We start from the raw sequence: 27,464 nt of genomic DNA, 5'->3' as shown, positions 1-27,464 counted from the left end.
AATATTCACCCCAAATTCACTCCCAAAATACATCATTCACATTTCATTTCCCTTTCTATTCATCCAAAGATCCAGAGGTTAATAAAGAGATAGATCGATCTAATTCGCTTCAAAAGCACTAGTCGAAAGATTCCGAACCCCTGATTGTTTTTGATAGGTCAAAGACCTATTTTCAGTGGATTATCACTTCCTCTCTGGGCACCAGGAACGAAAGACAAAAGTTATGAAGAAAGGGTATGCCGAAAAAAAAATGTGTTTATGAAAGAGCAAAGTCTCTAATAAGGCAAAAAAAAAACCCCAAGGAGATGCCCTGAAGAAGAATGCTGGAAGAGCAAAAGAAAATTCTAGACAAAGTCTTAGCAACATCCGCCTCTTCCGAAGAAAACCTTTACGGAATTCTCAGCCATTATCTATCCAAAATGGATACTCTGAAGAATCAAAGTCCATCAATTCTCTCAAATCAAAAGATCTGGATACCTTTCACCAAATTCATAAATTTCTAACCAAACCCTATAACCCGTCTTCCTCTTAAAAGAGTGTTTAGGAAGAAGATCAGTGCCGTCCTTACTTAACCGGTGGAGATATCGATGTTTTACCAAGCCTATGATGAGAACTGTTACACGACTGGCTTCTGAGCAACAATACAACTAGAATAGGACACCCTAAACACTTGAGTGATATGAGTGATCCATCAGTGAGGAGCCTGATCATGTATACTCTACATCCGAGAGTTGGAAAGTACGCCTTTTCCATTATGAACGCAATTGAAATCTAGCGGCCAAATCATCGAAGCTCGAAAATTTTTCTAATATTTCGAAAGATGTGCCGACTTCTGATGAAGGCTTAATAAAAAGATCTATGGGTAGGGAAAGGAAGAATCTATTAGAAAGATCCCGATACTCCCGCTTTCTTGCTTGAGGACAAGCAATGCTAAGTGTGGGGTATTTGATATCGGGCAAAAAGTCACGTTTTTACCCCCTAAATCAGACCCTAAAACAATAAAGATTAAAACTTTGTCGGCAAAATTATCGCTTTTTCGGTTGATTTTATATATTAAGTAATTACAAAGGCGATGCAAAAAGAATCAAGTAAAGCTGAGCTAAAACGAAGATTCTAGAGCGAAAACGGTGAAAGACAAGAAATCAAGTTACGATCCAGTGAATCAAGGCACGATCAGCACACCATACGGCTTGGCATACGGCCTGCCAGTATGGATACGCCCTGCCAGATACGCCCCACCAAGTGCCTTCACCATACGGCATGCCTTGCATACGGGCTGCCAAATACGCCCTGCCAGGCGTATTTGGCAGAATTCCAAGTCTATTTAAGGGCCTTTCTCCATTCATTTCAAGACACTCAACTTGCAATTCAATTTACATTTTCAATATTTTAGTTAGTTTTTAGTAGTAGTTAGCTTAGCTTTTATTTTCCGGAGGATATCCCGGCGAGTCCCTGCGATCCAGGGCAGATTAGTTCGGCCTTTTCAGGTTTTTATCCGAAACGCTTGTATTTTATATTAAACATGTATTCTTATCTTTTATGTTTAATAATGCGTTCCGATATTGCCATGATAGCGTAATTTATCTGTATGTTGCCATGATAGAAGTTTTGTGTTAGCGTAATTATGTTAATATAGTACGGTTATTGGTATAATGTTGAACTAGGAAGTCTGATAGATTTGTATGCTAGCATCTTAAGGATTGACCAACTTAGGTTGTGATCAGGACTTGTCCACCTATATGAAATTAGCTACTTCATAGGATTAAGACCCCTGGTTATACTGTATCTGAAGATTCTATGAACTCGGTATGGCCGGAGTTCCCGAGAGGCATTTAATGTACTTTTAGGATACGAAACCTAGGAATTGAGACATGAATGACCTAGTATGCCTATTGACTGTTCCGAAGAGACCTCCTAGGAGCTATTAAGATCTAGTTAGTACCTCTACTGTATGACCCAAGCCTATTGCATGTTTTTGTCTGATTGTTGCCCTAGGTCTTAGTCATATCAACTGTTCAGGTACTTATTAGGTTTCTATCTTCTTTACTATCAGTATATTAACTGTAATGCTGTATAATGTTTTATTTGTTGTGATCTCACTAGTATGATGTAATGGTTGTTAGTTTCCACTTAAGGTTTTGCCAACTTAAACCGACGGACTCCTTCCGTTTGTGATCAGTGTTCAATCAACACGGCACGTTGTTATTCAGTTATCTAAACTGATAATGAGGGATAGGATTAGAGTTTAACTTACTAATAAACCTAGTACTCTACTGAGGATAACCTCCGAGGTATTGTTACACTTTAGTTATAAGACCAAGTGACATACTTCTCACTGCTCAAAGAGAACTCCGAGAGTTCAGAAATAAGTAGGTCTGTGTAATTGGCTCATCTAACCAGATCAACATCAATCCAAGCATAGTCTTAACATAAGCATAATTACCTTTCCCTAACCCAATACTGATATCTTGGTCAACATCTCCATGATCTGCATACTCCAGATATCCTTCCACTTTCTTTACTTTTCTGCATTTAGGACCTTTAGCTAAAATCAACTACTATCTTTATCTAGGTAATTTAACTAAAAGACAATTATCCACTTGATCTTCAATTCGTTAATCAGCATAAAATTTGACACTAGGTTAACTTACACCTTCTACACCTTAGAAAGTAAAAGTAAATTTAGGCCCAGTAAAATATAAATAAACGAAGACACTGTGTGCTACCAAATCGGACACCCTGCGACCTAACGACACCGCAGAAATAAAACCGTCCGTTAGTGGCATATCAGAATCCGACAAAAATTGAGAGTTTTCTAGGATTGGCCGGTTACTACCAACGGTTTAGTAAAGATTTTTCAAAGATTGCAAGTTCTTTGACAGAGCTAACTAGATTGTTTCTTTTCAGTGAGAGAATGAACAAGAAACTGCATTTCAGATTTTGATAAAGTTTGTTGTGTCAAGCACTAGTGTTAGCCTTACCTGAGGGATCCGACGACCTCGTTGCGTATTGCGATGCGTCTCTATCAAGTGTTGGCTGTGTATTAAGGCAAAGAGATTGTGTAATTGCGTATGTGTCTTAACAAGTTAAAATCAAGTAAAAAGAATTATCCAGCTTATGATTTAAAAATGATTGCAGCTGTGTTTACATTAAAGTTATGGGGATATTCTCCTTGTAGTACGCATCGTATTATCTGCACCAATCATAAAAGTTTATAGTATATCTTTTCGTAGAAAGAGATGGATATGCATCAGAGAAAATGGCAAGAATTGACCAAAGATTGTGATTATGAGTGTTCGGTGTCATCTTGGTAAAGTCAATGTGTATTATCTCTGCAAGTGTAAAGTTAAAGATACAAGTCAGATTTTACCTCTTCAAAATTTGAAAGTGGAAATTAATAAGAAGTTAGTGGGGGAACCAGTTAGAGTTTTGGATCAAAAAGTGATCAAGTTGTGCAAGAAAACTGACACCAATAGTGCTTGTGAATGGAAGCATAGTTTAGGCACCAACCTGACATGGGAGACCGAGGAGTTGATGACTTCTAGATACTCTCATCTATTTAACGTTGACCAAATTCTGAGGACGGATTCTTCTTAAGGGGGTAGATTTGTAACAGCCTAGATTTGGGCCTAGTAGTAATGACCTATTTATCCTTCTGTGTTATTATAGTGATTTTAATAATTATGTATTTTATAATTATTGTGTGTGGGATAATATGTGTTTTGTGACAAGGGTCACAGAACATATTTTCTTTTGTGAAATGGACTTAGAATGAATAAGTTATTAAAGATTTTGGGTTTCAGATAACTGATAAATACCCGTGTATTAGACGGAAGTCTTACCTATGTGAGAAGAAACCTAAATAATAAGATATATGCATGTACGTTCTTATCTTACCATTTTATCAACTAAAACAAAACCTAAACACTCCCTATTGTTCTTTAAATCTTGAATCAAGTAGTTCAAATCAAAGATTGTGAAGTTGTGTATCTGATTCTATCAGTTTCAAGGATCAAAACAAGGTAAGCATCTTTGATTTTGGTGATTCCAAATAGGTTTTATATGAGTTTGGTTAAAATGAGTTTTTAGTGATTGATTCTTGATGATATATGTTTGTGATGCTAAATTGATGTTAGAAATAGTTTGTATATATATTATATGATGTTTTTTGAGGTGGTTTCATGACCAGAACGGCCAAAAATCAAGATTTGGAGTCAAAAAACGCTAAAACAGCGAGCTGGAGCTGTTCTACAGCTCCCACATGTTTGACAGCTCAACCACGCAGTTGAGAACACTTTTGAGGGCTCAACCATGCGGTTGAGGGCTCAACCGTACGTTTGAGGCCTCAGACGCGCGGTTGAGCAGTGCCAGTTTTTGGTAAAATTGAAAAGGCTGTAACTTTCAAACCGTAACTCCGTTTTTGATGAATAAACTATCATTGGAATCGTCTTGAGGTGTAGTTTCTAATGATAGGATTTTAAAACACTTAATCAAACTTTAGGTTGGGTTTAAAAAGCTCGAATTGCAGTTGTGCTGTTGTACTTGCTCAACCGTGCGTCTGAGGCACTCACTCATTCGAGTGAAGTGTCCATTCGCACGAGTGAGACACTAAACTGTGTGAGTAGGTTTGATAATCACTAGTATAAGTGATAGGTCATCCGTGCGAGTGAGGATACTCACCCGTGCGAGTGAGTATAGTCAGTCGCACGAGTGAGACCTCATCCGTGCGAGTGACAGTGGTTGTACGTTTGGGTCAAGTGCAATTCTGACCCGTTTACTGTATTTACTGTGATATTTATTCAGATGTGTAATTTGATTGAAAAGTGTACTAACTCGAGAATTGATATTCTCAGGTGATAAACGGAAAGGTGAAGGCTCAGTGATATAAGACAACTGAGTTCTTGTGCTTCCAGGTGAGTGGAATTATCTTTATGGGTGTGATTATACAGTGACAAGTATAGTGATACGTGCCATACTTATAATTAGACTGTGTAATGAGTCTGTGACCAGTACAGTGACCTTATGTGATTATGTGACCACCAGTGAACGTCGAGGTGTTTTGTGCGACGTAAGAGGTCAATGCTATTTACCTTGTGTATTTAGAGTGATAGTATTGGGTCTAAGTGTTACTGATTAGTGGTATAGTATGAATGACGAGTGTCACGTCTGGAAGACTATACCAGTGACTCAGTAGTGTGGACTATCAGTATATTCCATCTTAATCAGCTATGGGTTGCCGGTCCTCTTGTGTATGACTTAAAGTGATTAGTGACCAGTGCCTATAAGTTTTGCTTGATGCTTGTAGTGATGTCCACCTAGATATTACCATTCACCTAGCGTTATGCTAATTCTCCCACAGTGTTTTGCCCTGCAGGTATAGATTAGCAGCTTTTGGTGGGTTTGCAAGGCAAGCGAAGATGTTTGACACAATATATAACTATGATGTTTTGTAATAAACTATATGGTCAAATGGGTTGTATTAATAACGTAATACATGTGAATTTGTGTTATCATATAATTATGAACTAATATATGATGTGAAACCTTCAAGTCTTCCGCTATGAGTGTCTTAAAAAAAAAAAAGGGTAAAAGTACGGTGTTACAGATAAACTAGCAGATAAGGTATTGGACAGTTGTGGAAAATTAAAAGGAAATATAAGTGGACGGTTGGGCCAACCTACCCATAAATTAGTTAAAAGTAGACACTTGGGCCTTAGTCAGTCTGTTAATAGAAAAAATGAGAAATTTGGCCATCTAATGTCTTTTAGTGAATCTGGGCCAGGCCATAATAGGCACACTAGATTAAATACTTTTAAAACTAGGCCAACCCCAAAACTAAAAGATGTTACAAAACTTGAGCCCAAAATAAAGGCAAAATTTAGTATAAAAAGGCCCGAAGTTATTCCTTGTAGTAATAGTTATTCCGTCTTGAATAAAATATCAAATGAAAAAGCGTCCCAATTCGAAGCAAATATAGTATCAGAAAGTTTTAAAACTAGGTCATGGATACTCGATTGTGGGGCAACGGATACCACGACCTTTGATAAAAACGATATTGTTTCAATAACTAAACCAAAACGGGATAAAATTCAAACCGGTAATGGTGAGATTATTCAAGTTGAAAGTGGTGGAACTATTGAAATCTCACCAACAATTAAATTACCTAATTGTCTATATATTTCAGGTTTATCTCGTAAGCTGTTATCAGTAAGTCATGTAACAAAATAACTAAATTGTAAATTCTTCATGTATCCGACATTCTGCATCTTGCAGGATATTCGTACGGGGACTGTGATTGGACGTGGCACTGAAAAAGGGGACTATATTATATTGACGAAGTTTCTCAACGGGGTACCGTGTTACTTGCTCACGGAACACCTACGAGGAAAGCTTGGTTATGACATCGAAGATTGGGACACCCTTCGGCCAACTATCTACTTTTTTATTTCCTAGTTTATTTCCGTCTAACGTTACTTTAAGACTAGAATGTAAAATTAAATTGATTGTAAAGAAGAAAAACATGGTTGTTGAACAATAAAATGGGCAGAAGAATAAATTATAACGGATGAGAGTTGGTTAGTTTTTATTTAGGAGAGATTAGTATTTCCTTTTATAAAACATGTCGTATTATTATTTTTAATTAAATTAATATAAAATAATAACATCATCGTTATCAAAATTTAAGGGTAATTACTAATTAGTGAAATGATTACATTATCATTTTAGAGATTTATATAATATATAGATATGTATAGATATATAGTCAAAAGTTCAAACGAAAATCACAAAGGATGAGAACAGCGGAAACTTTTAAATTACAAAGATTTTCACATGTGAGTAGATTGAATCACCCATAAATGTTGATGGAGAGTAAGAATGAATATAAAATAGTTTGAAAAAACTTATATTTTACCTATATAATCAAATATATAGTTTCTTGTTCACATGTGCATAATTGTTTGCGAACATTTGAATATTTCATATAATTAACAATTTAAAATCCAATCTGTGATAATGAACATATGTTTGTTAATGATATAAATATTAATTAACATTTGCATATAATGTGTTGCATTTAAATGCATAAAAACTACAAAATTAAAATATATATATATATATATATATATATATATATATATATATATATATATATATATATATATATATATATATATATATATATATATATATATATATATATATATATATATTGTCAACATTAGTTACTGATGATTATCATTAAAAATAAAATTTTAAATTAATCAGTGGCTCTACTTCTACGGGTCATTCAAGTAGCGCATAAGACCACTTTTAACGCGGCGTTAGCGGGGTCCCGTCAGACGTGTTGGCGAAAGGTGACACCTCTAATGGGGCGTTACGCCTGACGAAAATGAGGCGTCAATTGAAAATGAAATAGGAAAAAAAATTCGTCAAATGCACGTGGCGAAGTCTGATTGGTCCGATTTTTAAGCCGTTGGGCAATGGCTATATGCCATTTTTTATATAAATTATTTATCTATTTATCTATATATATCCATTAACACTCTCATTTTTAACATACCAAGACACAATACTTTCCATCATTTTTACACTTTCAATCCTACTATTTTTATAATTAGATGGCATCGTATTACTTAATGCTGAATCTGATTCGGAAGACGACCGTATTATTGCACTAATTCAATTAATAGGAGATGAAAATTCTGAAGTCAAATCCGAGCGTGTTCCTTGATCCCGAATTTATATTCCAAGAAATCGTGAGCATGCCACACAAAACTTATGGAATGATTATTTTAGTGAGACGCACGCGTTTTTGCCACATAAATTTGAAAGGCATTTTCGTATGCGGATTCAATTATTTCTCCGAATATCGCAAGGTATTTCTAATTTCGATAGTCATGATATTCCCGAGCATTTTAGATATTTTTCCGAACGTTTCGATGCTATCGGTAGGCCGACTTTACAATATTTCAGAAAGTTACTTCGGCTCTACGCCAATTGGCGTATGGAATTGTCGCCGATATGTTTGATGAATATTTAAAAATGAGTGAGAAATCCTCAATACTTTATTTAGACAACTTTTGTAAATGTATTATTACTTTATACAAAGAATGCTACATGAGATCTCCCAATGCATACGATGTTGAACGATTATATAGTAAACATGAGGAGAAACATGGTTTTAAGGGTATGCTCGGGAGAATTGATTGTACGCATTCGAAGGCGATCTGTGGCAGATTTTTTTTGTTTTTCTTTCTCGTCGATTCAATCTCTAATCTGGAAGTGTTCGTTGTGTGTTGATGGGTGGAAAAAAAAGAAAAAGATACCGGAAACCACGGTGACGGCTACTAGGGTGTTGAGGAATCGTTTGGTTGGTGGTGAATCATTGGATAGTGTGTCAAAAACTGGTGAGGATGACGTATTATCGTCTGATTCTGAGATTGATCGATCAACACTAAAAGATGGTGATAGTGTGTTGAACAACGAACAGATGGACCGGTCATCTGATAGATCATCTAGCAAAGATGATGATGGCGTGGTGAATAAGGAACAGAAGATGGATATGCCTTTGGATAGATCTTCACGCAAAGATAATGATGGTGTGACGAAGGTGGATCAAAGGATGAATAGGTCGTCTGATAGTTCTTCAATCAAAGAAGATGTTGGTGACTTGAATAAGGAACAAAAGGTGAGTCGACTATCAGATATGGAAGAGCGAATAAGTATTCAGAATGAATCGTCCGATGAGGATTTTGAGGATGAGTTTCCTCCTTTACAGGGTGTTCCCAAAAATCCTCCCATGCAACCAACTGTGAAGGAGAATGTGTCAAAGGAATGACAAACATTTATGAATGCTGTTTCGGGTACTGATGAACGTAGAAGGGTTAACTTTGGTCTAATAAATCAACCCATCAGCTTGGAGGAAGGCATTGATGTTGAAATCCCGATTGATTCAGTAAAAGAAGCATCAGATAGATATCGGAATACGTTGTATGGCTACTTCATTGGTAATCGTATGGCGTTCCCAGTGGTGAAGTATTATGTGGTTAACGTTTGGAAGAAATATGGGATTGAGAAAGTCATGATGAATTCAAAGGGATTTTTTTTCTTCAAGTTTGCGACGGAAAAGGTATGATGGATGTGTTGGAATTGGGTCCTTGGATGGTTCTTACAAACCCCATTATTTTGAATAAATGGTCTCCGAATGTTTCTTTGACAAAAGAAGATCATACCAAAGTTCCGTTTTAGATCAAGATGCATAATGTCCCGTTGGTGAGCTACACCGAAGTAGGGTTAAGTGTAATAGCTTCGAAACTGGGAACACCAATGATGTTGGACTCGTTCACGAGTACGATGTGTGTTGATTCGTGGGGACATCCAAGCTTTGCAAGGGCTTTAATTGAGATATCGGCTAAGAATGAGTTGAGAGAAATGTTAAAAGTATCGACTTCGGGTGTTGATGGTGGTAATAAAACGATTGATGAGGTGCGTATTGAATATGAATGGAATCCGCCTAGATGTTCGGGATGCAAAGTTTTTGGGCATAAGGATAGTCAATGCCCTAAAAATGTAACTGTAATGAAATCGCAAGCCAATGTGGAGGAGGACGGTTTTCAAGTCGTCCAACGTAAGAAAATTAAGGGACTTGTTATTGGTAAACATAAGCAGGTCATGAGTAATACTAAATCTCAGTGGGTTTATAGACCAAAGAATAGAAGTAATGGTGGAGTGCAATCTAAGGAAAATATGGTGCATCAGAACGAGGCACATAACAGGGTTAGGGTTAGTTCAACTACTGATACAAATAAGAATAACTCTGCGCAACATGTTATGAACACTGGTGATAAAGGGGGTTCGAGTAACAACAAAAAAAGTTGATGGTGTGAAGAATAATAATCCCTTCAATGCTCTTTATAATTTTAATAAAGATAATACTGTAAAGGAACATGAGACACTTGTATTGAGGGATGAAGATAGTGATGTGGAAGTTGATAAAGAGGAATCCGCGCAATATATGGCATCAAAAAATATATTTGAGGGGGCAAGCACTCCCTGTTTAGATAGTTTCCAATGATAGGATTTGCATCATGGAATATTCGGGGTCTGAACCTCATCCCGAAACAGAATGAGGTTCGTGATGTGGTACTTAGTACAAAAGTAAGTGTATGTGCTATTCTTGAATTACATGTAATGGTGGACAAATTAAGTAATATTTGTAGTTATGTTTTTCCGTCTTGGAATTGGTATTCGAATAATAGGGTGTGTAGGCGTGGCACTCGAATTATTATAGGTTGGGATCCTGGCATTGTCCAACTTATGGTATTAAATGTTACGGATCAGGTAATACATTGTCTTATTAAATCAGTGAATAATGATTGGAAAATATTTGTTTCATTTGTATATGCTGATAATGGTTACATTCGAAGACGTATGCTTTGGTAAGACCTCAAGAAACATCGGGGTTTGGCTGGTAATGAGCCATGGTTGTTAATGGGAGACTTCAATGTCTCTCTTCATTCGGATGAATCTACTGCTGGAACATCGTCTTGTACACTTGCAATGCAGGACTTTCAGGAGTGTGTAGATAGTATATGTATGTCGGATATAAATAGGTCAGGATTTCAATTTACTTGGAACCAATGGCCTCGCTCGAGTTCGAGTATATTAAAGAAGATTGATCAGGTAATGGGTAATGATGTGTTTATAGATAAGTTTACTAATGCCTATGCTGTCTTTTACCCATACAGAATCTCTGATCACTTCCCGACAATGATAAAAATTCCCGTGATTAATGCTCGTAAGCCCAAACCTTTCAAGTTTGGGAATTATGTTATAAAAAATAAGGAATTTCATGATACTGTTTCTAGGGAATGGGCTCAGGATGTTGCTGGCCATGAGATGTTTAAGTTGGTAAAAAGACTTCGCATGATTAAAAGGCATATTAGAACACTTATGTGGAGTAAAGGGGATATGCACTAAAGGGTTGTTAAATGTCGTGATCAATTGGATGAAGCCCAACGCAAACTAGATGCAGACCCCTTTGATATTGAAAAACGTCAAATGGCGAGCACATGTTTACATGAGTATAATGAAGTTATTCTTCTTGAAGAAAGCTTGCTCAAGCAAAAAGCAAAAGTAGAGTGGCTTCGGGTTGGTGATTCAAACTCTGCTTATTTCCATAAAGCTGTTAAAAGTAGGACAAATAGGAGCAGGATACAAGTTATTTTGGATGCTGATGGTAGGCTTGTTGAGGGGAGTGAAGTGCCTAAGGTTTTTGTTCGTCATTATAAAATTTTTTTGGGCACCTCTACTCCATGCGAAGAGATTAGGGACCCTGGAAGTTTATTCACTAATCAGATATCCAATGAGCAGGCGTCTTTGATGGTTCGACCGGTTACTGATCAAGAGATAAAGGAAGCTATTTTTGGCATTGGGGAATGTAAATCCTCTGGCCCTGACGGATACTCATCTGCTTTCTTTAAAGCCACTTGGGAAACTATAAGTGGCAATGTCACTCGTGCAGTTAAAGATTTTTTTTGCAAATGTCAGATGCTTAAGGATATCAATACCACTACGATTGCCCTTGTGCCGAAAGTTCTTACCCCGAGTACTGTAACAGATTATAGACCTATATCTTGCTGTAATGTTGTTTACAAATGTATTAGTAAGATTATTTTTGTTCGTATCAAGTCGAGCCTAGATGAAGTAGTGAGTATTAACCAATCAGCATTCATCCCTGGGAGACGGATTTCTAATAATATTCTACTTACTCAGGAGCTTATGAAGAACTATCACTTAGATCGGGGGGCCCCCTCGGTGTGCATTTAAAGTTGATATACAGAAGGCGTATGATACTGTTGATTGGGATTTTTTGGAGGTAACGCTGATATGTTTTGGATTTCCAAAGAAAATGATTAAATGGATTATGGCGTGTGTCTCTAATACATCATTTTCTATTGAACTGCATGGTTTTTTTCATGGTCGTCGGGGTCTTAGAAAAGGGGATCCTATGTCTCGTTATCTATTCACTTTAGTCATGGAAGTACTTACACTTATGATTCGTAGGAACATTAATACTGCGACCAACTTCGGCTTCCACCCTAAGTGTGATCGGTTGGGCATTATGAATCTTTGCTTTGTGGATGATTTATTTATTTTTGCTCTGGCGAATGAGGGCTCTGTTAGGGTGATTCGTGATTCTTTGGATGAGTTCAAAAGGTGCACTGGGTTGGTGCCTAATTTACCAAAAAGTACGGCTTTCTTTTGTAATGTTCCGGCATATGTAAAAAAGTATTTTGAGCATTTATGCCGTTTGAGGAAGGGAGACTACCTGTCCGGTATTTAGGGGTTCCTTGAGTTTCTTTGAGATTATTTTACCGGGATTGCAAAGTATTGGTCGAAAAGGTCAAGAGCAAGGTAGAGATGTGGATGAACAAATTCTTGTCTTTTGCAGGCAGGGTTCAATTAATTCAATCGGTTTTGATTGCTATGCAAATCTATTGGTGTTCGGTTTTTGTTCTTCCGGACCAGATTATCAAGGACATCGAGAAGTTGAGAGGTTTTTTGTGGTGTCAAGGGCCTATGAAAAGAGGTAAAGCGAAAGTGAAGTGGGATATTGTGTGCTTGCCGAAAGATGAGGGTGGTTTGGGTCTTAAAAGATTAAAAAATTGGAACATTGCACTAATGACATCACATATTTGGCATATTCTGACCTTGAAGCCTTCATTGTGGGTTAGATGGACTTATGAGTATAAGCTTTCATCTAGGCACTTTTAGGATGTTCAGTTAAATGCAGGCGCATCTTGGAGTTGGAGAAAATTATTACTTATTCGTCTGTTGATATGCGAACACATTATTTATCAAATTGGTGATGGTAATATTGGGTCCGCTTGCTTCGATAATTGGAGCAACATTGGTCCACTGGCGGATTTTGTTTCTAATAGAGACATTGTTCGAGCTAATTGGAACTCAAAGACTGTGGTCAGTGAAATTGTTGGTAACGATGGTATGCTATTGCCTTTGGAGTGGTATGTAAAGTATCCCTATTTTGAATGCTATTAATACCCGTGTGCTCCATAATAATAGTGACAAGTATGGTTGGAAAGTTGGTAATGAAGTTACTTATGGTTTTTCTGTTTCGGGTGTATGAGATGAAATTCGTACTAGGTGTCCGAAGGTGGCTTGGTATTATGTGGTATGGTTCTCGCAATGTATCCCTAAACATGCTTTCATTCTTTGGCTTGTGATGGGTGAGAAGTTAAAAACTCAAGATAAGCTCAAAGCGTGGGATATTCGAGATGGGTCAAGTCCAGTCTGCGTTCCCGTCAAGACTCTCATTCACATCTATTTTTTGAATGTCCATTCTCTTTGTCAGTATGGCGTAAGATGTAATAAATGCTCATTATGGACATGCGTAGTCATAGTTGGCGTGCTGTTATGGATTATATTACTCCTATGGCTGCTCGTAACGTCGCTCATGTAGTGCTTTCAAAATTGGTCCTTGCTGCTACTATTTATGGTATTTGGCAAGAGAGGAATTTCCGTATATTCAAGAAAACGACGCGGACTAATCAACAAGTTTTTGAGGCGATTGTTTCCAGTGTACGGTTAAAGCTCATGATAATTCGGTTCAAAAGTTCCACCAATGTTTCTCGCCTAAGGAACATATGGAAGTTTGAGTCAATCTAAATCTTGTAATTTAAGCGTTAGGTTGTTTGTTTTTTTTGGCAGTGTTTCGCCATTGGTCGTGTTTATCTTTTTGGGCTACAGGGCTCTCCTATAGCCATTGAGCTTCTTTGTACTCATTATATTTATTATTTTTAAATAATATTTACTGGGGTAACCATTTACCCAAAGAAAATTATCCTGTTGCTTTGAAGGGACAATACACTCAGGGTGATCACAAGAAACCTACCATTATGCTTGAAGCAATTGCTTCGTATGACTTGTGGATTTTGCATGCATTTTTTGGGATGACGGGTTCCAACAATAATATAAATGTTTTGAGTCAATCCTATATTTTTGATAAACTTAAGAACGGAACATCTCCACCCGCACCATCTGAGGTAAATGGTAATGAGTACACAAAAGGCTATTACCTAGCTAACGGTATATATCTTGAGTGGGCTACTCTAGTCAAAGGTTTTACGTGTCCGACAGATGAACCAAGGATTAAGTTTAATGGGTTTCAAGCTAGTGCCCGAAAGGATGTATAGAGGGCATTTGGGGTTCTTTAAGGTCGGTTTCATATTTTAAGGTTAGAGGCACACACTATGTTAGTAAACAATATGCGAATAGTTACGGATTGTTATGTCATATTACAGAATATGATTTTAGAAGATAACGGATTTGTGTTAAGTGATTGGGAGGAAGCATTCATTACCGAAGACATGGAGAATCGTCCCGAACGTATAAGGAATAGAGGACGGGATCAAGACATTATCATCCGAGAGATAATAGATAGGGTGGTGCACGACCAACTAACCGATGATCTAGTCGAACATATTTGGAACCTTCCGTCCACACTCCGCACTATGCATTAGTTTATTTTATAAATTAAAATCGTAGTCATTAATTTTTATGTAATGGTTAAATTTCTTGTATTGTTGAATTATATTATGAAATATTAATTTATAACTTTTTTATATTTTATATGAATTTTATTTTATGTACTCCGCAATACATTTTGTATTCATATTTAATAACCAAAAAGGAAAAAAGAAGAAAAAATTACGCCGTTGGTACCTGTGGTTTGTTCACATTTGCATCATAACACATAAACTTTTTTTTTCATAGTTGGTACCTCAATTTTGCTTAACTATCGTGGTTGGCACCCCAAACTAATTGTCTTTAAAGTTTAATGGTTAACTCCTCACATTACACAGTTATAAAAGTACAAGGACTACTAGTGTAATACATTAAAAGTTTAGGAATTATCCTCACAAAAACTTAATATGATTAGAATCTTTTTTTATAAAGTTGCAAATTGTGTACTCCATATTTGTGTATGCCATAGTGTCATACTATAAAATCTGTTTGTCATCTTCTCCATCTCAAACCTAAAATCTCCAAAGGCTATCTTGAACCACCATATTCAACCACCACCTCCGCTTTTCAACTCCGGTTTCCAACTCCGCCATCGACCTTCACCATCCAGCATCCCCATCCACTACCTTTGGTTTATTATATTTAGAGAAAATTGCACGGTTGGTCCCTGTAGTTTACAAGAAATGGGGTGTTTGGTCCCTGAACTTCATTTTCGGGGTTGTTGGTCCCTGTGGTTTTCAAAACACGCGTGGTTGGTCCCTGACAGGGACCAACTACACCTGTTTTGAACTTTCATTTTCGGGGTGGTTGGTTCCTGACAGGGACCAACCACGCGTGTTTTGAAAACTACAGGGACCAACAACCCCGAAAATGAAGTTCAGGGATCAAACACCCCATTTCATGTAAATCACAGGGACCAACCGCGCAATTTTCTCTTATATTTATTGGCTTCTAAAAAATGTTATGGAAAGAGAATTAAATATATATATATATATATATATATATATATATATATATATATATATATATATATATATATATATATATATATATATATATATATATAGAGACTTGATTGCTGATCTGGTCATAAAGAGTAAATATGTACTCTATTTCTGATCAATTTTGTACATGAAAGACCACCAAATTTTTGTACCTTTAAAAGTAGAAGGTTTTTTCTGTTCGGGTTATCCGGGAGGGCGAGTAATCCGACCCCATACTCTGATGTACGCAGTCCAGCAGGATTACTCCCTGGCTGTTTCCATCCCATCCCTGGCCACCACTAAATATTCGCCCTAGATAGGATTCGAACATGATTCGAACATGAGACCTCTTGCAAGGAACTCAGAGCCCTAACCACTGGGCTATGTGATGGTTTTTGAGCACTGAACATGTTTCTGAAGTACATAACTCAGTATTACTATACCATACCTCTGTTACATTTACACTTGAACTGATAAAAGAAAATATGCAGGGTTCAACCTTTTGATACGAACTTTTTTTCAACGTCCCGAACATTCATATAGGGTGTGTTTGGACGAAAGTAGCTGGAGCTGGAGCTTATAGCTGGAGCTGGAGCTTATGAGCTGGAGCTGAAGCTGGAAACTGGTAGCTGGAGCTTATTATCTTTTATAAATGTTTGGTAAACTAGCTGGAGCTTATTTTTCAGTTCATAAGCTCTACTTTTTTTCATAAGCTACTACAAGTAGCTTCTTTTTTCAGAGCTTATGATTTTCATAAGCTCTACTTTTTTTGACTACCAAACGAAACTTATGACTTGAAGCTTATTAAAATCATAAGCTCAAGCTCCCATAAGCTTCCATAAGCTCCAATAAGTCACACGCCAAACACACCCATAAACACCAAAAATCCATAATAGGTGTTTACATAAACAATATCTTAACATCTGATATGGATTTTCGGGTCTTAAAAAATTTCTATCCAAATTTATACAAATTAAACGAAGCTTGGAATGATGTGAGTGTCGACGAAGATCAGTCACTCTCTTTCTTCCCAAATTTATAAAAAAAGATTCTAGTCAAATTCAGTTTTTGTGAAGATAGTCCCTAAACTTTAACTGTATTACACTAGTAGTCCTTATGCTTTTATGATTGTATAATGTGAGAGGTTAACCATTAACTTTGACGGCAGTTAAGTTGAGGTGTCAACCACGATATTTAAACAAAACTGAGGTACCAACTACGCAAAAAATAAAGTTTAAGTGTTATTATGCAATTATGAACAAACCACAAGTACCAACGACGTAATTTTTTCAAAAAAGAAAATATAAAACTGGTAGGACCTACAAGAATTTGACACTGAAATCTGACATAAGAGTTATTGAGGGTCGAATTCTAACACTGTCATGTCACATGCAGATTATACTTTTTGATCAAAAGTGCACCATCTACCTATGACATTATAGACAGAGTTAAAAAAATGGTCTAATTTTAGGCGTATGAGATATTGCTTGCGACTAGGCAACACATACAGCATATAAATTTACAACTCCCTTCAAAATCAACAGTTTGAGGGTGTGCTTGGTTCAAAAGGAGAATGAGAATGGAAATGAGAAAGGAATGAGAATAAGAATACAATGACCATTCACGTTGCATTGTTGTTGCTTGGTTGATACTTTATAATAAAATTAATTTAATCACCACATATTCTTAGAAAACCATAAGTATTTGGTTGTATTAATATATGGGTACATTATATACACCATATACAAAACTGCATGGTTCTAAAATGTCTACCTTTCTATTGTACACTTCAAAATAAAGAGTAGTGTTACTGCATACTCCATTACATATGTATAGAGCCTACATAGGATGACATCACATGAAAGACCAATACAATGTTGGGTGCAAACCCAATCCCACATTGATTGGGGATAAATGTCAAGATCAACATATAAGCTCATGAGTGTCTCTCTCTACTACCAATTGGTTTTAGAGTAATTTGAGAGCTCATGGCTTATATGTTTGGTGCTTGTTGGGCTATAACCGGTCCTTTCAGTGGTATCAGAGCGGGTTAGCCTAGAATTATGTGGATTAATCGCCCCAGTTAGACAACGATAATGGATCATTGTGTGTGCCTTATATCAAAAGATCTCCCTGATTTGGCCTTGGTCAGGTTGAGAGTTGCGGGTAATGGCCGGCGATATAAGATGAATGGATCCTGTGCGGAATATCGTTGAAGGGGAGGCCTGGTGATGTGGTCTTCGGTTTGAGGGGAGGATTGTTGGGTGCAAACCCAATCCCACATTGGTTGGGGATAAATGTCAAGATCAACATATAAGCTCATGAGTGTCTCTCTCTACTACCAATTGGTTTTAGAGTAATTTGAGAGCTCATGGCTTATATGTTTGGTGCTTGTTGGGCTATAACCGGTCCTTTCATACAACTCAGCTAAAAATGATCTTCATGTTTGATGCGTAAAGAGAAGTTTGTGTTTAGTTATATCGCAGTAGATTTTATAAGTGGTTTGGTGAAAAAAATTGTAGATGCAAAGTGGGAGAGAGGGATAAAAAAAAGAGAGGGAAAAATATAGAGAACGTGGGTTCTATGCCAGAAATTAGAGGTAATGGCCATTCCCCACTAAATTGGGGGTAATGCTCCATTATCTAGTTTTAGGTAAGTATTCCGATTATATGTTACTAGGCACTTTCAATAATTATCAAACCCATTCCTTAGTCTTCATTCCCCCAACTAAGCATGCCTGAGTTTTGTTTAAGATGTACTATAAATCACAGCCACTATTGTTATCTCCAAAACTCTTGATGGTTTCCACCGCAAATAAATTTATCAATATAACTAACAGACAAAACACTATTACACTATTCACCAATATTAATCAGAGGTATTTTCGTTATTTCACCTTTTTTTTTGCCTCCAACGATAAAAGAAGCAACTTTCGTAAAAGAACCAACCATTCTATGTTAACAAAAGATGTCGAAAATTTTTTTTTTTACAAACAAAATCAACTAACTTTTTTTCTCTCTCTTTTCTTCCTCAACGATTAAAGAGGCAACTTTCATAAAATGAACAACCCTTCAATGCTACCAAAAGATGTCGAAAAATATTCTTTTTTACAAAATAAATTAACTAACTTTTAAAAAAAACGAAAGCTAAAAGAAGCAACTTTCACAAAAGGAACAACCTTTCAATGTTAGATGTCGTAATTTTTTTTTTTACAAAATAGAACAAGAATTTTTTTTAACTCGCATTCAAAACGGAGCCCCCGGCGCGAAGCAAGTGCTCCACAACTAGTAAAATCTATTACCCCGTATTACAAGTTTACAACGATATAATTGTCATGCTGTTATTTTTTCCACCACAAACGCACAATCCAGAATTCCACCTTTAAATTCCAAATCTTTCCAAAATTAATTTCTCAAATATTAAACCATCGCCAACCATGGAAGCTCAAGCTTTGAGACCTCCATCCCCTGTTTCTCCACCTTCACTCATCAAACCCACCCAATTGCACAAACCCATTTTCAATCTCTCTTTTACCCCCAAAAAACCTACTCCACCCTTTCCATATTCTACCCACTTTACGAAACCCAAATTCAAGAACTTCACTGCAATTTCTCAATCTGTTTCAATCGAGGAAGAAGCGGAAACAGATGATAAAGATGAGAAATTTGATTGGTTTTCAGAGTGGTATGCGATCATGCCTGAGTGTGATCTAGATAAAAGAGCACCACATGGTAAGAAAGTGTTGGGTCTTGATATAGTTGTGTGGTGGGATAAAAATGAGAATGCATGGAAGGTGTTTGATGATAAGTGTCCACATAGGTTGGCCCCACTTTCAGAAGGAAGGATTGATGAGTGGGGTAGGTTGCAGTGTGTGTATCATGGTTGGTGTTTTGGTGGTAAAGGTGACTGTAAATTCATTCCTCAAGCACCACTTGATGGTCCTCCGGTAATCACAAAGTTTCAACTAATGCACTGCACCCTCATTCTACTTTATTTAATAGAAGCTCAATTTAATCGTTTTATAAACTGTATTTATAAATAAAAAGATGACGGTATATATACAACCACCTTTAAAAATTATGACCAAAAGTCTAAACATTTCATATAGCGAAAGCCTGGAAATGTTTTTTTCCCATAACTACAAACTTGGTACATACTTAAAAAAAAAAAAAAAAGCTAAAATTGAAAAACTTAGTGAGTTCATGAATTCAACATACATAATCCAATAATTACTCTTCTAAAAATACAGTAATACTTATTCTTCTAAAAATAAAAGACCTTATATATACAACCACAACAATACCTAGTCCCGGGCCTGGGCCCAAGTTTGTAGGGTATCGAGAGATGGGGCATAGACAATGATTCATCTACCCGGAAGTTGTTTCTCTACTTATGGTGAGAAAATCCTCCCTCGAGGGTGGAGAGACTACTTCCATGCTTATAGAATGAGGCATAGACAATGAGAACCTTTTTAGGCTAGAGAACCATGAGAACTCACGTTCGCACAAAAATTGGGAAGGACGCACAACTCTGGGCTGTGTTAGAACAATTTTCGTTCTACAACACAAAACTTGTCTAACAAATTTTGTTCTTCAAGTTGTTGGTGCATTGATAGTGGCCTGACTGTTTATACGAAAGGTCAAGAGTTCGACTCCTCTAATAACAATTTATTTGAAGTATTGAATACATTATTGAGATACTGATTTTGATAATACGGAAGTGATACCAAGTACAATGTCAAAGTCACTATTTATAAGTGGATGTCTAATGTCTAATGGCTCTATTAAACTATAAATGGTGAGGAGCCTAAATTCAATTTTTTTTTTTTTTTTTTTTTTTTTTTTTTTTTTTTTTTTTGGAAAGCAGAGCCTAAATTCAATTAAGAAATGATAAAGTAGCCAGGATTGAAAGGTTGTCTCTTTGCTTGCTGTGATCTTGTATCATTAGGATATGATGTAGATACACACTACAATTTCGTATTTTTTTTTTTTAAATGGTAATATATTTATAGGTTTTACAGAAATAGTTCTTCAAAAAAAAAATTATAAACATGGGTATACCGGTCATTCATTCGCCGGTTTGATAGTTTGAACACCAAACCGGCATTTCATTCGCCGGTTTGAAGGTTTTCTGACGTCACCGTTACAAGTTAATAGGGTTTCGGCTGTGGACCCTTAGATTTAACCAAACCGGCATTTGAAATGCCGGTTTGTAATTTTATATATATTTTTTTCTTATTTATGTTATGCTTGTGTTATTTAATATTTATTATGATTTTTATATAATTATTTTCATCAATTAATTATTTATTATTTTATTAATAATGAGATTATTTTTTGTTTTTCATATTGTATTATGTTTTTATTATTTAATTATAATAATTTATAGTTTGTAAAACGAGTTTACAATTATTAAATTATTCATTATAATAAAATATAATAAAAGTACGTTCATTAAAATAAAAGAGTTTTCATTAAAACAACCATACTATTACAATTATTAATAATACGCTCAATCAACGTCCACGTCTATGCCCATGTTTGTGTCCACCGGTACCACATCGTGGTGGATTTGAAACCCGGTCACTCCTTCGAAGTTGCTGTGGTTGTGGGTCTGGCTCATCATCTCCTAGATCCGTCGCATCATGTACATTCTGATCAACTTGTGATGTACCTCCAAAATCCAGGAATGCCAATGGAGAGTTTGTCGAACATATGATTGAGTTCGTTGAGATCTCAAATCAAACGCAGAGTTCCCTGGGGTTAATGGACTTCCCATATCAAATGCAGAGTTCCTTGGTGCTTGATGAGGGGTAGTACCATAACCATAATCCCCTATGGACACGTTCTGGTTCGGGATGGCACTGGATGATTGCCCCTGATTTGTATATTGAGGGAAACCATAATCCGACCATTGGTAGTTTTGTGTACCATAGAACTGGAACCACGGATCATGCTGAGTTTGATGCGTGATGCCCATCAAATGACGCGGAAAGTCAACAAAAGCCTGCAGGTTTGATTGACTGTTTGGTTGCATTTGAGATGTAGCCATCGCGCTTATCCTTGCTAAACACTCCTCCTGCACAATAGGTAAATGTAAACAAATATTAAAACTAATTCATTTCACACAAATATTAAGACTAATTCAAGAGCAAAAATAATTATTTTACTTACATAAAGATTCTGTTCGGTTGCCCAATCACGATATTGGTTGGCGGGTTGTTGTCTCCTAATATCACGTATAATAACAATTGTACGCGCCTAGTACCACGGAAAGTAACGAGCAGTCGTGTCCGTGCCTACCCCCGCCGTAGGCATATAGCCCCGAGTTGCTCGTTCATACCACTGGCCTATGTATTCAACTTGGGGGTTCGTTAGCCTTATATCCGTGTTTGCTCTTGACCGTAGGGTTGTGCGGTGTATGGCATGATGCTGTTGCGGTGTCCACAACAAGTCCGACGGCGGAATATCCTGAATCCATCCGAACTGTCTGCATACCCTATCTGGAAGATGCATCTCAATCGTAGCCCAAAATAGAATAGCGCCACGGTATGTCCACAAGTTAACATCAGCTCTACACTCAGCGGGTAGACGGTTGATAATTGTTCGATACGGAAGCCAAATAAACTTCAACAACATAATAAGATATTAGTTTATTTTGATATCCACATATAATTTATAAACTTTATATGTAGATTTATATATCCTCGTTATATACCTCAGTAGGGCGTATCGCCGACAATGCTGAGCGACACGTACTCGATACATGTGTAGGTGTAAGTTCGAAGCTCCGGCGTCCATACCACCTACATTAATGAAAGTGTCTTATATAGTTACAAATAATCAAAAGAACTAGAAGTAACTAGTAACTAGAAGCATATAAATTACAAATCATATACCTCACACCATACGGTCCATTTAAAGGATCATTGGATGTCAAGACTATATCGTTCAAAATATGTAGCGGAAGACTAGGAATTCTTTCATACACCCAATGTTGCACTAAAAGCATCGCACCAATTATGCCTGATTGGTCTGTCTTTTCAGCTGTACAACACAAATTTCTATATACATGTGCTAGCACCGCACTTCCTCGACTCAAATGTTCAAAGTTGATGAGGTGATGCACATAGTTTAACGGAGCACTGGTCGAATTACCGTCGGGGAATAGAAAGGAAGACAAGGCAGCTAACAAATAAACTCTAGCCCGTTGTTGGTAAGATCTATCAGTCTCACCAACGGGCTCATTCAACTCCGCGCATAAAGCAGATATTAAGATGTGTCGTGATTTTATTTTATTAGGATGAACATCAATCCTTAAATATTGGCCAGCAAAATCAGACCATTGATCCGGTGTCATGTTGTTCCATACACCCGAAACATCTCCATTTATGGGTAAATCCCATAAAATTTGAACATCTTGCAACGTTATCGTTGCTTCTCCTACACAAAACATATATACGAATATATATATATATATATATATATATATATATATATATATATATATATATATATATATATATTCGTATATATATGAATTAAATAATATATATAGCAAAACATATATACGAATATAAATAATAGAAATACAAATTATATATATTAAACACAAATTATACATTTATATATGAATTATATATATATATATATATATATATATATATAAATTAATTTAAATACAAATTATATATATTTTTACATTTAATCAATTAAAATACTAATTAAATTAATTACAGATTATTTGGTTAAAAACATTTTACCATTAGGGAAGTGGAAGGTATGCGTATCCGGCCTCCACCGTTCAACCAGCACTGAAATAAGAGTGTGATCTAATAGTTGGTATCCTATTTTGAAAACCTGCCCTAAACCCGTTTGTTGAATATAACGGTATACCCGTGGGTCTATAAACTCGTCTGCAGCTGCCAGACCTTCCATATGATCAGGGCCGGTCAAACTTTGGTCAAAGTTTTTGAATGCCCCGGGCGAAATGATTATAAAATGCCCCCAACAACAGTTATTCAAACATATATTTCATGAGGTTTAAAACTATGGGTATTAATAATTTTTTTCGAAATGATGCCCCTAACCGCGTGATGTCCCGGGCCGTCGCCCGCTTCGCCCATAGCCTTAGCCGGCCCTGCATATGATGCCATAAACCCTGATCTGATCGTCTTGGTTTAACTTTTTTCGATCTATCAGGAACACCAGGATCTTGAACAGCACCCATAAAAACCTTGTACGCTCGGTGAGTTTCTTGAGATTGCAAAAATAATAGTGATTCGTCGAGCGGAGTTGCTTGAGGTTGGCCGGGATCCATTGCAAATTCGTGTGTGATTATTCGTGTGTGTGTGTGTTAAAAAAGCTGAATGAGAATGGCGGAGTGATACAAACCGATGTACCAGAGGTCGGATTATATAAAGCTTCAAACCGGCCTTTCAATTGCCGGTTTGGACACGTGGCAAAATTTGATTCGCAACAATTATGTCACTGGTTAGGGAATAAATGAAAAGACGGTTGGTGCGAAAACTTTTACGGTCAAACGGTCAAACCGGCATTTCATTTGCCGGTTTGACTGAGAATTAAACACGTGTCCAACCCGATATTTCAAAGGCCGGTTTGGCTCCAAAATATACAAACCGGTTTCGTTGTTCGGTTTTCCTATTTCTAAAATTATTTTATTTGAAAAACCATTTCTGTAATTACTATAACAAAAAAAAAAACCATTTTAAAAAAAAATTCCTATAATTTCTAACCAGGCTATCCTTTTATTCTCTCTTTTCATTCTAACATCCTCACATGAACTGAAAAATATTTACATTAAGGTTACCCGCCCATTTTATAAGATGGGCGTCTTACGTTCGAACCTTATCCGAGGGGGTTTTACCACACGGGATGCCCGTGTGGATTCCTTGTGGGAGTTTCCTCCAGAGGGGCTGTAGGACTATATTGGTTCGTCCCAGAAAATGATTGAGTGGGTGGATTCCGATATCACGTCCGGACTCTGTTAGTGACTCCTATCCGCCATTCAAAAAAAAAAAATTAATAATAATAATGTAATATTCCCTTTAAATAAAACAAATAGTGAAGTACTTAAGAACCAACAATTTACGTAATGAACTTTATGCTGTAGTGACTGGGTACCAACGCTGCGTCATATCAATGTTTGAAATGTTATAGAGTTTACTAAAACAAAATACCCCAAAGTTAAAGTAATAAAAAAAATGAAGAAAATTAGATGAAAATATGGTAAGAATTTTTTATAATATATATGATGAGTATGTTATGATGATACTGTAATGAAAATGCAGGTTCATACATTCCAGAAAGCATGTGTGGCTGTTTACCCGAGCGTTACGCAAAACGGTATCGTCTGGTTTTGGCCTAATACTGATCCTCAGTATAAGGACATTCTTACAAAGAAGAAACCTCCATACATACCTCAACTTGATGATCCTTCATTTACACACCAAATGTTTAATAGAGATATACCATATGGGTATGTATCTTTAATTTCACCTTTATTAACTGTCTAACAAATATGGTTACATACTTAGATTAAAATATCATTTTTTTTTTTTTTTTTTTGTTTATCAACACTTTTAGGTATGAAATCCTAATTGAAAATCTCATGGATCCTTCTCATGTTCCATATGCACATTATGGAATGATGAGGGTACCGCAACCCAGATAAGTATTTATTTTCTTCTCATATTATTTTATGAACAATGCTAAACGTAGTTCTAAGGGCTACATTTAAGCTTACTGTATATTTTTGTTTATAAATTCAGTTGAATTAATTGTAGAAGTATAAATTTTCTTTTATAATACTGACTCTGCTCATTTTAAACCTGCCTAACATAAGTTTGTTGCACTGTTAAGCGTGATCGGGAAGGGGGTCGACCTCTTGAGATTAACGTAAACAAAATAAACAAAGACGGGTTTACTGCAAAACAGGAAAATGGTCAATGGAACTTTGTTGCTCCTTGTCTGTTTTATGGTAGTGTCACAATCGGCGGAACTTCAAATGAAACATCATCGGCTGCAAGCACAAATGTATAAACTCGACTTAATAATTAATATTAATACTATTAATAATAACTCAACTTCTGTACTCGTTTTATTTGATTATCTATGCAGGGAACAGTAACAAAGAAACCACCGCGACAGGTGCTTTTGATCTTTATTTGTATGCCAGTGAGTCCTGGTAATAGCAGATTAATATTTATATCCCCTAGAAACTTTGGTGTTTGGATAGATCGAATTGTATCCCGATGGATGTTCCATATTGGGCAGAATTTGATTATTGATTCGGATACATATCTTCTTCACGTTGAGGTAAAAAAAAAACACCATTTACTCTCTTTATCTCTAAACTGTAATTTGAATGATACTTGAGAGGTTATGCAACTTGCAGGAAAAGAAGTTTCTAGAAGCTGGTAATTCTAATTGGGCAAAACTCTGTTTTGTGCCGACTAAAGCCGACGCTAATATCGTTGCGTTTAGAAAATGGCTAAAGAAATACTCAGGTGGTCAAATCGATTGGGGTAGCAAATTCGATGGAACACTTCCACCCACACCACCTAGAGAACAACTCTTGGACAGGTATTTTTGTACCTGAATCGAGTTATAAACACAGGGTGAAACTACTAATGGGCAGGGGGTGGCACCCGCCCCCAGTAGATTTGTAATTTTTAATGCAAAAATTTTGAATTTTTTCATTTTGCCCTTGTGGATTTTTTTTTCTTTCAAAAGTCTCCATATTTTGCCCTCAAAGCTTTCATATTTTGCCAAAAGTCTTCGTATTTCGCCCAAGAGTCTTCGTATTTTGCCCAAAAGTCTCCATATTTTACCCAAAAAAAGTTGATACGTTTTTAAAAAAAATTTCGCCCCTGATGAAAAAAATTCCTGGTTTCGCCACTGGTTATAAATAATAAGCTTAAGATCCATTTTAAAAAAAAATTATTTCTGTGGTTTTAGATACTGGAGTCATGTGGTGAACTGCAGCAGCTGTAGTGCTGCATACAAACGTCTTAATGCACTCGAAGTGTCTCTTCAAGTGTTTTCGGTTGCTTCGGTTGCTATTGTGGCTGCAACCAAGCAGGGGATGATATCAGTTGCAGCAAGAAATACACTAGTGGTTGCTGCAGTTTTGTGCTTTGTGGCGTCGAAATGGTTGTCTCATTTCATTTATAAGAACTTCCATTTTCATGACTATAATCATGCATATAAATGAGACTTGTTTTCGCTTATTGTAGTTGTTTATATGGAGCCTGTAATTGAATTTAGTAAATTGTCACATACAAAAGTTTGATAGCTTGGTGAACCTATATGTTTCTACTTAGTCATACTTCCTTCCTTTGCATATTTGTTTATCAAACACTATTTGTGTAGCAATTAATTATTTAGACAACAATTGCAAATGGAAGTTTGTAGTAGCAAAAGTGTTTCAAAATAAAATTGTGTTACATAATAGTACAATGATATGATATAATGTATAATAATATTAATATAATATAATATGATATAATTATTATTCACCGTCGTTTAAAGCATTTACCAGACAAATGTTTTATTCAACACTAATTATATACGGTGTACGATACAAATACAATTGTATAAGAGTGTAAACTGAAAAAGAAATTTTTGTAAACATTTGATGATGCTTTTGGTTGATTGGCCGCGTTCCATCTCTTCTCTTCTCTCTTCTTATCTCTCTTCTCTCTTCTTATTAAAATAAGAGCAAAAATAGGAAATAAATTTTTAAATTCAAGCTTTTAAGTAAATTATATCCATTAGATTAAGATTCTTAATGAAATCCAACCATCCATTTAAAATACGAAATTCAATTACTAATGATTTTTTGACTTCTTTATGTAAAGACAACTATACCCTTAAAATATGATAATATTACAACTAAAAATTAATAGTTACA

At 36.1% G+C, this 27,464-nt stretch overlaps 2 protein-coding genes across 2 annotated transcripts; both read left to right on the top strand.

Moving 5' to 3' along the window:
- The first annotated feature begins 10,491 nt into the window (after positions 1-10,491).
- On the top strand, positions 10,492-10,980 carry LOC139840610 (uncharacterized). The gene has a single exon (XM_071830868.1). It carries the CDS (start codon positions 10,492-10,494, stop codon positions 10,978-10,980), a length of 489 nt encoding a protein of 162 aa, XP_071686969.1.
- A 7,920-nt stretch (positions 10,981-18,900) lies between these two features.
- LOC139875396 (protochlorophyllide-dependent translocon component 52, chloroplastic) lies at positions 18,901-26,879 on the top strand. Its single transcript, XM_071862735.1, has 7 exons — positions 18,901-19,476; positions 24,841-25,028; positions 25,136-25,219; positions 25,405-25,585; positions 25,670-25,867; positions 25,947-26,134; positions 26,510-26,879. Exons 1-7 carry the CDS (start codon positions 18,967-18,969, stop codon positions 26,763-26,765), a joined length of 1,605 nt encoding a protein of 534 aa, XP_071718836.1. The 5' UTR covers positions 18,901-18,966; the 3' UTR covers positions 26,766-26,879.
- Positions 26,880-27,464: the final 585 nt, after the last annotated feature.

This window comes from Rutidosis leptorrhynchoides, chromosome 1 (genome assembly GCF_046630445.1).
Source record: "Rutidosis leptorrhynchoides isolate AG116_Rl617_1_P2 chromosome 1, CSIRO_AGI_Rlap_v1, whole genome shotgun sequence".
NCBI lineage: Eukaryota > Viridiplantae > Streptophyta > Magnoliopsida > Asterales > Asteraceae > Rutidosis > Rutidosis leptorrhynchoides.
Note: the sequence above shows the minus strand (reverse complement) of the source record. Positions and strands in the feature narration are given on the sequence as shown.